The sequence below is a fragment of the Callorhinus ursinus genome, unplaced genomic scaffold (genome assembly GCF_003265705.2).
Source record: "Callorhinus ursinus isolate GAN/ISIS: 27379988/994484 unplaced genomic scaffold, GSC_fseal_2.0 scaffold109, whole genome shotgun sequence".
Classification (NCBI taxonomy): domain Eukaryota; kingdom Metazoa; phylum Chordata; class Mammalia; order Carnivora; family Otariidae; genus Callorhinus; species Callorhinus ursinus.
In genome coordinates, this window is record NW_027397171.1 from 928237 (window position 1) to 940326 (window position 12090).

At 36.8% G+C, this 12090-nt stretch overlaps 1 protein-coding gene and 1 pseudogene across 1 annotated transcript in view; one reads left to right on the forward strand and one right to left on the reverse strand.

The window, feature by feature from the left end:
- The window catches only part of LOC112813461 (olfactory receptor 2W1), a 114658-nt gene extending 105423 nt beyond the window's left edge, over positions 1–9235 (forward strand). Inside the window, exons 4-5 of the mRNA XM_025858506.2 lie at positions 4755–4871; positions 8245–9235. Coding sequence (XP_025714291.1) covers positions 8265–9227 — 963 coding nt within the window. The 5' untranslated portion in view covers positions 4755–4871; positions 8245–8264 and the 3' untranslated portion in view covers positions 9228–9235. The remainder of the gene's footprint in view (positions 1–4754; positions 4872–8244) is intronic.
- Positions 9236–9399: 164 nt separating this feature from the next.
- Positions 9400–9993, reverse strand: LOC112813490 (small ribosomal subunit protein uS13-like; annotated as a pseudogene).
- Positions 9994–12090: the final 2097 nt, after the last annotated feature.

Genomic DNA, 12090 nt, shown 5'->3' on the forward strand with positions numbered 1-12090 from the left:
TCATATGGTTTCACTTATTTGTGGACCATAAGGAATATCATGGAGGACATTAGGAGAAGGAAGGGAAAATGAAGGGGGGGAAATCGGAGGGAGATACAAACCATGAGAGACTATGGACTCTGAGAAACAAACAGGGTTTTAGAGGGGAGGGTGGAGGGGTATTGTTTCGCCTGGTGATGAGTATTAAGGAGGGAATGTACTGCATGGAGCCCTGGGTTTATACGAAAACTATGGATCGTTGATCACCACATCAAAAACTAATGATGTATTGTATGGTGAGTAACATAGCATAATAAAATTAAAAAACATTGAAGAATGTAGATGATTTCTCTCATGTGTCCAGCATAGCAAATATGGAGTATAGTCACAGAATAAGGATCGAAGGCCAGGAAATCACTGTGTGGGAATGTAATAGGCAAGGATATATATATATGATATACATTTTTGTTTTTCCTCTTATGAAACTCAATTACGACTTTTAAAGAAGTTTTTAAAAAAACTAAAAAGGAAAAAAATTAACAAAACAGGAAACAACAAATGTTGGAGAGTTTGTGGAGAAAGGGGGAACCCTCTTACACTGTTGGTGGTTATGGAAACTGGTGCAGCCACTCTGGCAAATAGTACAGAGGTTCCTCAAGATGTTAAGAATAGAGCTACCCTGCAACCCAACAATTGCACTATTAGGTATTTACCCCAAAGATACAGATGTAGTGAAAAAAGGGGCACGTGCTCTCCAATGTTCACAGCAGCAATGTCCACAATAGCCACACTGTGGAAGAAGCTAAGATGCCCTTCAACAGATGAATGGATAAAGAAGATGTGGTCCTTATATACAACAGAATATTACTCAGCCATCAGAAAGGATGAATACCCACCATTTGCATCGACATGGATGGAACTGGAGGGGGTTATGCTAAGGGAAGTAAGTCAAACAGAGAAAGACAATTATGGTTTCATTCATATGTGGAACATAAGCAATAGCATGGAGGACCATCAGGGAAGGGAGGGAAATCCAAAAGGGGAGAAATCAGAGAAGGACATGAACCATGAGAGACTATGGACCCCAGGAAAAAATCTGAGGTTTTCAGAGGGGAGGAGGGTGGGAGGAGGCGGTAACAGGGTGATGGGTATTGAGGAGGGCATGTGTTGTGATGAGTACTGGGTGTTATACTTAACGAATGAATCATTGAACACTACCTCAAAAACTAATTATGTACTATACAGTGGCTAACTGAACATAAAAAATTATGTTAAAAAATGATAACTTGGTATACTATTATGCAACTGTTAAACACATTGATTATGCAGATTATGTAAAATATGGAATATGTTAATGAAATTATGTTAGGTGAAATAAAAATATATACATTCTGTTTGCACACACACACAAAAATAAATAAAAAATAGAAAACTAAAAAGGAAGACTATAGAAAACTTAACTAAAAGGGAAAAGAAGAAAACACAAGATTGAAAATTGAGATCTCGGGGCGCCTGGGTGGCTCAGTCGTTAAGTGTCTGCCTTTGGCTCAGGTCATGATCCCAGGGTCCTGGGTTCGAGCCCCACATCGGGCTCCCTGCTTAGCAGGAAGCCTGCTTCTCACTCCCCCTGTTTGTGTTCCCTCTCTCGCTGTGTCTCTCTCTGTCAAATAAATAAAATCTTAAAAAAAAGAAAGAAAATTGAGATCTTCAGAGTGTATATTTTCAAGTATCCATATGTGAAAATTTTGATAGATAAAAATGTGCCATTGGCTGATCTTATATTTCTTATTATCATTATTAATAACAGTATTTATACAGAATATGTACACAAATATACATATACTCTATATATAATCCTAAAAGAAGTGGCTGAAAGGGGGAAAGTGTTTACCAGATATTTTGTCAAATACTGGTATGAGCTCTCCCAAAATTGATAATTGGATTGATTTACAGCATACAGACCCCTGAATTGACTGCAATAGTAATAGTTAATTCTAATTTGAATGCTTACTGTGTGCCAGCCAATATTGCAATATTTTATATATGTTAAATTTATTTAATCCTCATACTAATCCTTTAAAATATATATTATTTACCGTCCTCCTATTATAGACAAGAAATCTGAGGCACTGAAAAGTTAAGTAATTTTCCCAAGTTCACACAAGCTGATAATTAGAATCACCAGGATTACATCTGGCTCCATCGACATCATACAATACTATATCTCAAAAGTAGAATACTGTGTTTACGATCATACAGAAGCAGACACTTAAAATTGTTGTATTATTCAGAGATGAGAAGTCATCACATTTAGAGATGTATCATGAATCAGTTTATGCTTATGTATTTTATGTGGTATGCAACTTTAACATGATCATAAAGCAGCCCATAAACATCTTCAGATACATACTTGTTTCAGGGTCTTAGGTTTAGATAGTGACTCAGACACAACAAAACTAACTATTATAGACACTGAAGTATGTGAGTTACTTATCATGGTCATCAAGACAAAGGCACATTAGAACTGAATAAAGACACAAATCTTGTGATCCTCAGCCTATCATTTAGGGCCGCGCAGATTGAACATCTCTTTCACACATAACTGTTTCAACTTGGCCATCAGAGATAACTATTATAGGTTCTTTAAATGATATCTGCTTCAGCCAAATTATTTCCAAATCAACGTATGTTCTATTAATAGTAAGAGTATCATAGATTAATATATACTATAATTCTAGAATTTGAAATGCACATTTAAATGTGCGTTTTATTTGTAACATATTCACTACCTAGAGAAAAACTTCTGAATATACATTTTCTCCCCACCCCACCCCCACCACCCACCTTATAGTTTTCCCTCATATTGGCATAACTTTTGTATCTGTTACATGTTCCCTAGTGAAACATTGGGATATGGTCTAATTGTCCAACCTTTTTATGAACTGACATTTTCTATGACACTTTATGGACATCAATTGGATGCAGGTCAATTGTTTAGAAAATCTTGAGGATCTGGGTTTTTGGGCAACATTGGGAAATTTTGTTCAATTCTTATTCTGAATTAATGGTTGTTTTTCTCTAGGACTAAGATCTATTTGCAGGTTAATTTAAAGTCAGAACAAGTAGTAAGAGTCTGTGATAGGTTTCATCCCCTTATGTGAAGTCACATGTTCAAGAAGGAGGAGTCCTGTCCAGATTCAGTTCCTTAACCCACTTGGGAGCAGCAAAAGTCGCAGATGCATTGCAGGGAAGACGTGAAGGAACCACAGTGCTGGACAGCAAAAGTTTAACTTTTCTACACATTGTGGGATCCTCACTAGTAAAGAAGCAGAATATCAGGTGAACTCTCTCTGGATCACAGTAATGTTAATCTTTAATATCTCTTGGAAAATAATGTGCCTGGCTTGGTAAAACAACTTGTGAGTGGTAAAAGGAAAAGAAATTAGACTTATATGTACTGATTCATCTGGTTTTCTTTTAGAATTCTTAGAATAAAAAATATATTGTAAATCTGTGCAGAGAAATTCTTTTTATCTCTATTATGAAAGATTAAATGTATTCTCCATTATAAGAGGAGGACATGAACCTATTTCTTGATTTGTAATTTCAGACATTTTGATCAAGCAGAAATAAAAGAGGGAACTGTAGATTAAATTGGAAATGAAGAACTGAAAGACAGCATTTGTAAAAAAATTTTATTATGTTATGTTAGTCACCATACAATACATCATTAGTTTTTGATGTGGTGATCCACGATCCATTGTTTTCATATAACACCCAGTGCTCCATGTCCTCCTTAATACCCATCACCGGGCTAACCAATCCCTGCCCCCCCTCCCCTCTAAAACCCTGTTTGTTTCTCAGAGTCCATAGTCTCTCATGGTTCGTCTCTCCCTCCGATTGCCCCCCCTTCATTTTTCCCTTCCTTTTCCTAATGTCCTCCATGCTGTTCCTTATGTTCCACAAATAAGTGAAACCAAATGATAATTGACTTTCTCTGCTTGACTTATTTCACTTAGCATGGTCTCCAGTCCCATCCATGGTGATGTAAAAGTTGGGTATTCATCCTTTCTGATGGCTGAGTAATATTCCATTGTATATATGGACCACATCTTCTTTATCCATTCGTCTGTTGAAGGGCATCTCGGCTCTTTCCACAGTTTGGCTATTGCGGACATTGCTGCTATGAACATTGGGGTGCATATGGCCCTTCTTTCACTACATCTGTGTCTTTGGGGTAAATACCCAGGAGTGCCATTGCTGGGTCATAGGGAGGCTCTATTTTTAAATTTTTGAGGAACCTCCACACTGTTTTCCAAACTGGCTGTACCAACTTGCATTCCCACCAACAGTGTAAGAGGGTTCCCCTTTCTCCACAACCTCTCCAACATTTGTTGTTTCTTTCCCTGCCCATTTTTGCCTTTCTAACTGGTGTAAGGTGGTATCTCAATGTGGTTTTGATTTGAATTTCCCCGATGGCTAATGATGATGAACATTCTTTCATGTGTCTGTTAGCCATTTGTATGTCTTCTTCAGAGAAGTGTCTTTTCATGTCTTCTGCCCATTTTTTGACTTGATTATTTGTTTTTTGGGTGTTGATTTGAGAAGTTCTTTATAGATCTTGGATACCAGCCCTTTATCTGTAGTGTCATTTGCAAATATCTTCTCCCATTGTGTGGGTTGCCTCTTTGTTTTGTTGACTGTTTCCTTTGCTGTGCAGAAGCTTTTTATCTTGATGAAGTCCCAAAAGTTCATTTTTGCTTTTGTTTCACTAGGCTTTGGAGATGTATCTTGAAAGAAGTTGCTGTGGCTGATGTCGAAGAGACTACTGCCTATGTTCTCCTCTAGGATTTTGATGGATTCCTGTCTCACATTGAGGTCTTTCATCCATTGTGAGTTTATCTTTGTGTATGGTATAAGAGAATGGTTGAGTTTCATTTTTCTGTATATAGCTGTCCAATTTTCCCAGCACCATTTATTGAAGAGACTGTCTTTTTTCCATTGCATATTTTTTCCTGCTTTGTCAAAGGTTATTTGACCATAGAGTTGAGGGTCCATATCTGGGCTCTCTATTCTGTTCCATTGGTCTATATGTCTGCTTTTGCCAGACACTTTCTTAAAACTTACAAACCACCATGGAGGGCTGTTAATTTTTTAAAGAATACATGATTATAATTGGTTCACTTTCATTTTTCATTTTTTGAACTTTTATTTAAATTTCAGTTAACATATAGTGTAATATTAGCTTCAGGTGTACAATTTAGTGATTCAAAACGTCTGTACACCACTTGGTGCTCATCACAAGTGCACCCTTTAATCCCCTTCACCTATTTCTCCCAACCCACCCACCCCCCCTCTAGTAACCATCAATTTGTTCTCTAGTTAAGAGTGTATTTCCTGGTTTTCCTCTCTTCCCCCTGGTGCCCCACTGTATTCATCTGTTTTGTTTCTTAAATTCTACATATGACTGATATCATATGGTATTTGTCTTTCTCTGACTGCCTTATTTTGCTGAGCATAATACTACCTAGTTCCATCCATAACATTGCAAATAGCAAGACTCAATTCTTTTTTATGGCTGAGTAATATTACATTATATATATAAATATATATACATTCTTATACATAAAAGTATATATACATACTTACTTGCTGACAAGTAAAAGAATGTGTTCACTATATCAAGCCAAAAAATATATATATAAGCCATATCAGTATATATATATTATATAAGCATATAAGTATATATATGTGTATATATATATACACATTACATATGTAAATATATATAATGTAATAGTATATTTGAATATATTGTAGTATTCCTTTATGTATATAGATATATACCATATTTTCATTATCCATTCATCACCTGATGGACATTGGGCACTTTCCATAATTAGGCTATTGTTGATAATGCTGCTAACAACATTGGGGTGCATATATCTCTTCAAATTAGTATATCTATATCCTTTGGGTAAATACATCCTAGTGTAATTGCTGGATCATAGGGTGGTTCTATTTTATTTTATTTTTTATTTTTAAAGCTTTTTTATTTATTTATTTGACAGAGAGAGACACAGCGAGAGAGGGAACACAAGCAGAGGGAGTGTGAAAGGGAGAAGCAGGCTTCCTGCAGAGCAGGGAGCCCAATGCGGGGCCTGATCCCAGGACCCTGGGATCATGACCTGAGCCGAAGGCAGATGCTTAATGACTGAGTCACCCAGGCGCCCCCAGGGTGGTTCTATTTTAAATTTTCAGGAACCTCCACACTGTTTTTCAGAGTGGCTGCACTAGTTTGCATTCCCAACAACAGTGTCAGAGGCTTTCCCTTTCTCCCGATCCTCCCCAACACCTGTTGCTTCCTGTGTGTTAATTTTACACATTCTGACCGGTGTATCTCATTGTACTTTTGATTTGTATTTCCCTGATGATAAGTGACGATGAGCATCTTTTCATGTGTTAGTTAGCCATCTGGATGTCTTCTTTGGAGAAATGTCTGTACATGTTTTCTACGTATTTTTTCCTTAATTATTTGTGTTTTAGGTGTTCAGTTTTATAAGTTCTTTATATGTTTTGGATACTAACCCTTATCAGATATGTCATTTGCAAATATCTTCTCTCATGTCATAGGTTGCTTTTTAATTTTCTTCATTGTGTCCTTCACCATGCAGAAACGTTTCATCTTGACGGAGTCTCAATAGTTATTTTTGCTCTGGTTTCCCTTGCCATGGGAGACACATCTAGTAAGATGCTATGGCCAATGTCAGAGAGGTTACTGCCTGTGTTCTCCTCCAGGATTTTAATGGTTTCCTGACTCACAGTTAGGTCTTTGATCTGTATTGAATTTATTTTTGTGTCTGATGTAAGAAAGGGGTCCAGTTTCATTCTTTTGCATGTTGCTGTCCAGTTCTCCCAACACCAATTGTTGAAGACACTCTTGTTTCCATTAGGTATTCTTTCCTGTTTTGTTGGAGATTAATTGACACTATAGTTGTGGGTTATCTCTGGGTTTTCTATTTTACGCTACTAGGCGTTTACCTGAAGGATACAAAAACACTAATATGAAGGAACACATGCACCCTGGTGTTGATAGCAGCATTATCAATGGTAGCCAAATTCTGGAAACAAACTAGATGCCCATTGATTAGTGAAAGGATAAAGAAGATGTGGTATATATATTTGCAATGACATGGATGGAGCTAGAGAGTATTATCCTAAGCAAAATAAGTCAATCAGAGAAAGACAAATACCATATCATTTTATTCATATGTGGAATTTAAGAAACAAAAAACAAATGAAAATGATAAAAAACAAACAAAGAGGCAAATCAAGAGAACAGACTGATGGTTACCCGCAGGGAGGTGGGTAGGGGGATATGTTGAATAGGTGATGGGGATTAAGGAGGGCACTTCTGATGAGCACTGGGTGTTGTATGGAAGATCAAATCACTAAATTCTACACCTGAAATGAATATTACACTGTATATTCACTAATATTTTTTAAACTATGAAAACAATTTTTAAAAGAATTTAAAAAATCAGGATAAGGAATGAAGGCAGTTGCCAGAATCTAGAGAAGAGACGATAGTGGTTTGGATTAGAGTAGAGATCGTGGAAGCTTTTTAAAAGTGCGAGGATAGTTAAAATGTAATTTGCTTTCAAACTTACCAGTTTGGGTGATAAGTTAGGTACCAGGATGAGAGAGATAAAGGTGCCAAAGATAAATGCCATTTCCCCTACATAAGAAACTGGGACATCAACAGTGCTACTCACTAAGATATGAAAAAAGAGGAACACTGTTTTCCTCGTTCTGACATTCACAAAATAATTACATTTCATAGGTGAATTTGCTGACCAAGTAAGAGTGTGTTCACTATATCAAGCCAAAAGATTTGTACAGAATCGGAGGGTCCCATCACTTTAGAACCAGATCTCTTCCAAATGTCCAAACTTAAATGTGAGAAATTTCAGAACTTGACTTTAAGAGTAACCTTGCCAAGCTCACCTAGATAAAAATATAATATTAAACATCACTGTAAAAGGATCTACAACAAAGACCATGTTCCTTGGCTCTAATATGTACTTCTACCCATATTTTTTAAGTATTAACATAAATCGTTTCCCTTTTTTAATTCTGTATTTAATTATATAGATTGTATTGACAGATTTCTCCTCCTCCTTCTCTTCTTCTTATTCTCTCCTGCTTATTCCTCCTGCTTCTCCTTATATCCTCCTTCACCGCCTTCTCTTCTTCTCATTCTAGGACTTGGTCACTGAAGGACTATGGACCAAAACAATTACACTTCTCTACACGGTTTTGTTCTGCTTGGTTTCTCTGACCATCCCAAACTGGAGATGGTCCTATCAGGAGTTGTCACTGTCTTCTACTTCCTTACATGGATGGGTAATACAGCCATCATCCTTGCATCTCTCCTGGATCCCCATCTGCACACGCCAATGTATTTTTTCCTCAGGAATTTATCTTTCCTGGACCTATGCTTCACGACTAGCATCATCCCTCAAATGCTGGTTAACTTGTGGGGACCTAACAAGACCATCAGCTATGTGGGCTGTGTCACTCAACTCTACGTTTATATGTGGTTGGGGTCCACTGAGTGCCTCCTCCTTGCTGTTATGTCCTATGATCGTTTCATAGCTATCTGTAAGCCCTTGCATTATTTGGTAATCATGAACCCACATCTCTGTCTCAAGATGGTAATCACAGTCTGGAGCATTAGTTTGGCCAATTCTGTAGTATTATGTACACTCACCCTGAATTTGCCTCGATGTGGAAACAACCTTCTGGACCATTTCTTGTGTGAGTTGCCAGCTATGGTCAAAATAGCTTGTATAGACACCACAGCAGTTGAAATGTCTGTTTTTGCTTTAGGCATTGTCATTGTCCTTACACCTCTCAGCCTTATTCTTATATCCTATGGCTACATCGCCAAAGCTGTGCTGAGAATAAAGTCAAGAGCAGGCCAACATAAAGCAATTAATACCTGTGGATCTCATCTCACTGTTGTATCCATCTTCTATGGAACTATTATCTACATGTACCTACAACCAGGCAACAGTGCCTCCCAAGACCAGGGCAAATTCCTCACCCTCTTTTACACAATCATCACTCCAAGTGTCAACCCTCTTGTTTATACCCTATGGAATAAGGACATGAAGAATGCACTGAGGAAGCTGGTGAGAGTTGACCATGAATCTACAAAATTGAAGAGGAACCAGGTGTCATAGCAAAATATTACCCTGGATAAGGCAATGAAATATGTTTTCTAATTGTCTTCATTTTTTTCATTCAGATGTAATTGACACAGTGCTTTGTTAGTTTCAGGTGTACAATATAATGATTCAGCAATTCTGTACATTTATCAATGTTCAACATGATAAGGTTACTTTTCACCCATCAACCACCCTCCTCTCCTCTGGCAACCACTAGTTTTTTCTCTATATTTAATTGCCTATTTTTTTTTAGGTGTATAAACTATTTTATTAACAGATAAGGCCTACAAACTTATTTCTTCTTGGACACACCCATGGTGTGGCCACAGCGCCCTGTGGTCTTGGTGTGCTGGCCTCAGACATGAAGTCCCCAGAAGTGGCGCAGCCCTCTATGGGCCCTAATTTTCTTCAGTCTCTCCAGGTCTTCACGAAGTTTGTTGTCCAGACCATTGGCCAGGACCTGGCCATACTTTCCATCCTTCACGTCCTTTTTTCTGTTCAAAAATCAGTCTGGGATCTTATACTGGCGAGGATTCTGCATAATGGTGATCACACGTTCCACCTCATCCTCAGTGAGCTCTCTGGCCCTTTTGGTGAGATCGATGTCTGCTTTCCTCAACACCACATGAGCATATCTTCGCCCCACACCCTTAATTGCAGTGATGGCAAAGGCTATTTTCCGCCGCCCATCGATATTGGTGTTGAGCACTCGCAAAATGTGCTGGAACTTCTCAGGGATCACTAGAGACATGGTGGCGGCCCCCTAATTGTCTGTTTTTTGTTTGTCTCTTTTTTTTGTTTGTTTGTTCATCTGTTTTGTTTCCAAAATCCACATGAGTGAAGTCACATAGTATTTGTCTTTCCTGACCAACTTAGTTCACTTAGCATGACACACTCTAGATCCATCCGTGTTGTTGCCAATGGCAAGATTTTTTTTTATGGCTGAGTAATATTCCATTGTGTATATAAATACACCATGTTTTGTTTATCCATTCATCAGTGGGTACTTGGGTTGCTTCCATAACTTGGCTATTATAAGTAAGGCTGCAGTTAACATAAGGTACATATATCTTTTCAAATTAGTTTTTTTGCTTGTTTGTTTTCTTGGGTTAACCAGCAGTGGAATTACAGGTTCACATGGTAATTCTATTTTGTAATTTTTCAAGGAAACTCCATACTATTTTCCACAATAGTGCACCAATTTGTATCCCTAACAATGGTGCATGAGGATAGTAATTTTTTTGACCTGAGACATAGATACATTTTTCTAAATATATCTCCTCTGACAAGTGAAATGAATGAAAAATTAAACTATAAGGACTACACCAAAATAAAATGATTTTACCCAGCAAGAAAACAATCCACAAAACAAAAACTCAGCCTACTGAATGGGAGAAGATGTTTGCAAATGATATATCCAATAAGAGGCTCTTATCCAAAATATATAAATAACTTGGTGGCTAACATAACATAGTAAAAGAAAATTTAAAAATATATATATATTTTACAACTTATACAACTCAACACCAAAAAACCCCAAAAATTCCAATTTAAAAAATGGGCAGAGGATCTAAATAGACATTTTTCCGAAGAAGGTACAGATGGTCAACAAGTACATGAAAAGGTGCTCAAGATCACTAATCATCAGGGAAATGCAAATTAAAATACCAATAAGATATCATTCTTCACCTGTCAGAATGGCTAAAATCAAAAACAGAAGAAGTAACAAGTGTTGGCAAGGATGTGGAGGAAAAGAAACCCTTGTGCACTATTGTTGTAAATCTGTCTTTAGTTTCTAGTGAAGCAACCAATCCTTAGCCCATAGACACAATTAATACAATAGTTCCTGTATATGAACATTCTGTGAATGCAACAATACTGTAACCATCCTACTTAACTCTATTATGACTCTAATCATTGGCATAACTTCAGAGAAAATAGCTCACTAGGAGTTTGTAATTTTGTCTGTAATATAACACAAAGAAGATGTAAACATAAACCTGAATGCATTTACTTCATTCTAAAGACCCACAGAAACTGTTTTGATATCTAGTTTTGTATTTTCTATGCTAATTGCTTGGATCTTCAGAAATATAGACTTGAGTGAATACATACATATACAGTATGGTTTGTATATTAAATAATAATATATAAGTTATGATCTTGTATATTAAATCTCTTGTGATGGGGCACCTGGGTGGCTCAGTCGTTAAGCATCTGCCTTTGGCTCAGGTCATGATCCCAGGGTCCTGGGATCGAGCCCCGCATCGGGCTCCCTGCTCTGCAGGAAGCCTACTTCTCCCTCTCCCACTCCCCCTGCTTGTGTTCCTGCTCGTGCTCTCTCTCTCTGTGTCAAATAAATAAATAAAATCTTTAAAATAAATAAATAAATAAATCTCTTCTGATGCCATACAAATATCAATATCTGGAGTAAAGGTCTTTGTTATTTAAATTATTTCTTTGTTATCATGATAAAAGGAAGTGAGAAGACACAAATTAAAGAGATTAAAAGGTGATAAGACTGTCTTATTCATTACGTATTCATTCATTAAACATTTATTCCATGACTCCTTTGGCATTAGTTAGGATTTGGCTTTGATCTATCTATAGAATCATGGAATTTATTTTGAGAATAATAATGAGAATAATTTTGAGAAATATAAATTTGTACATTTTTATGTGGTGGAATTTCATAAAATGAATATATCTTTTTTTTTAAATATATCTTTTCCTTTCAATTCATCATGCCATAGTATCAAGTTTTTTATGGGGAAATGTGATGACCTTTGAATTAAATTTTGATATTTTCTGTGATGGGATACCTCTCTCTAAAAAACCCTATTATTTAAAAATTGTAATCAATCAAATATAAAATATT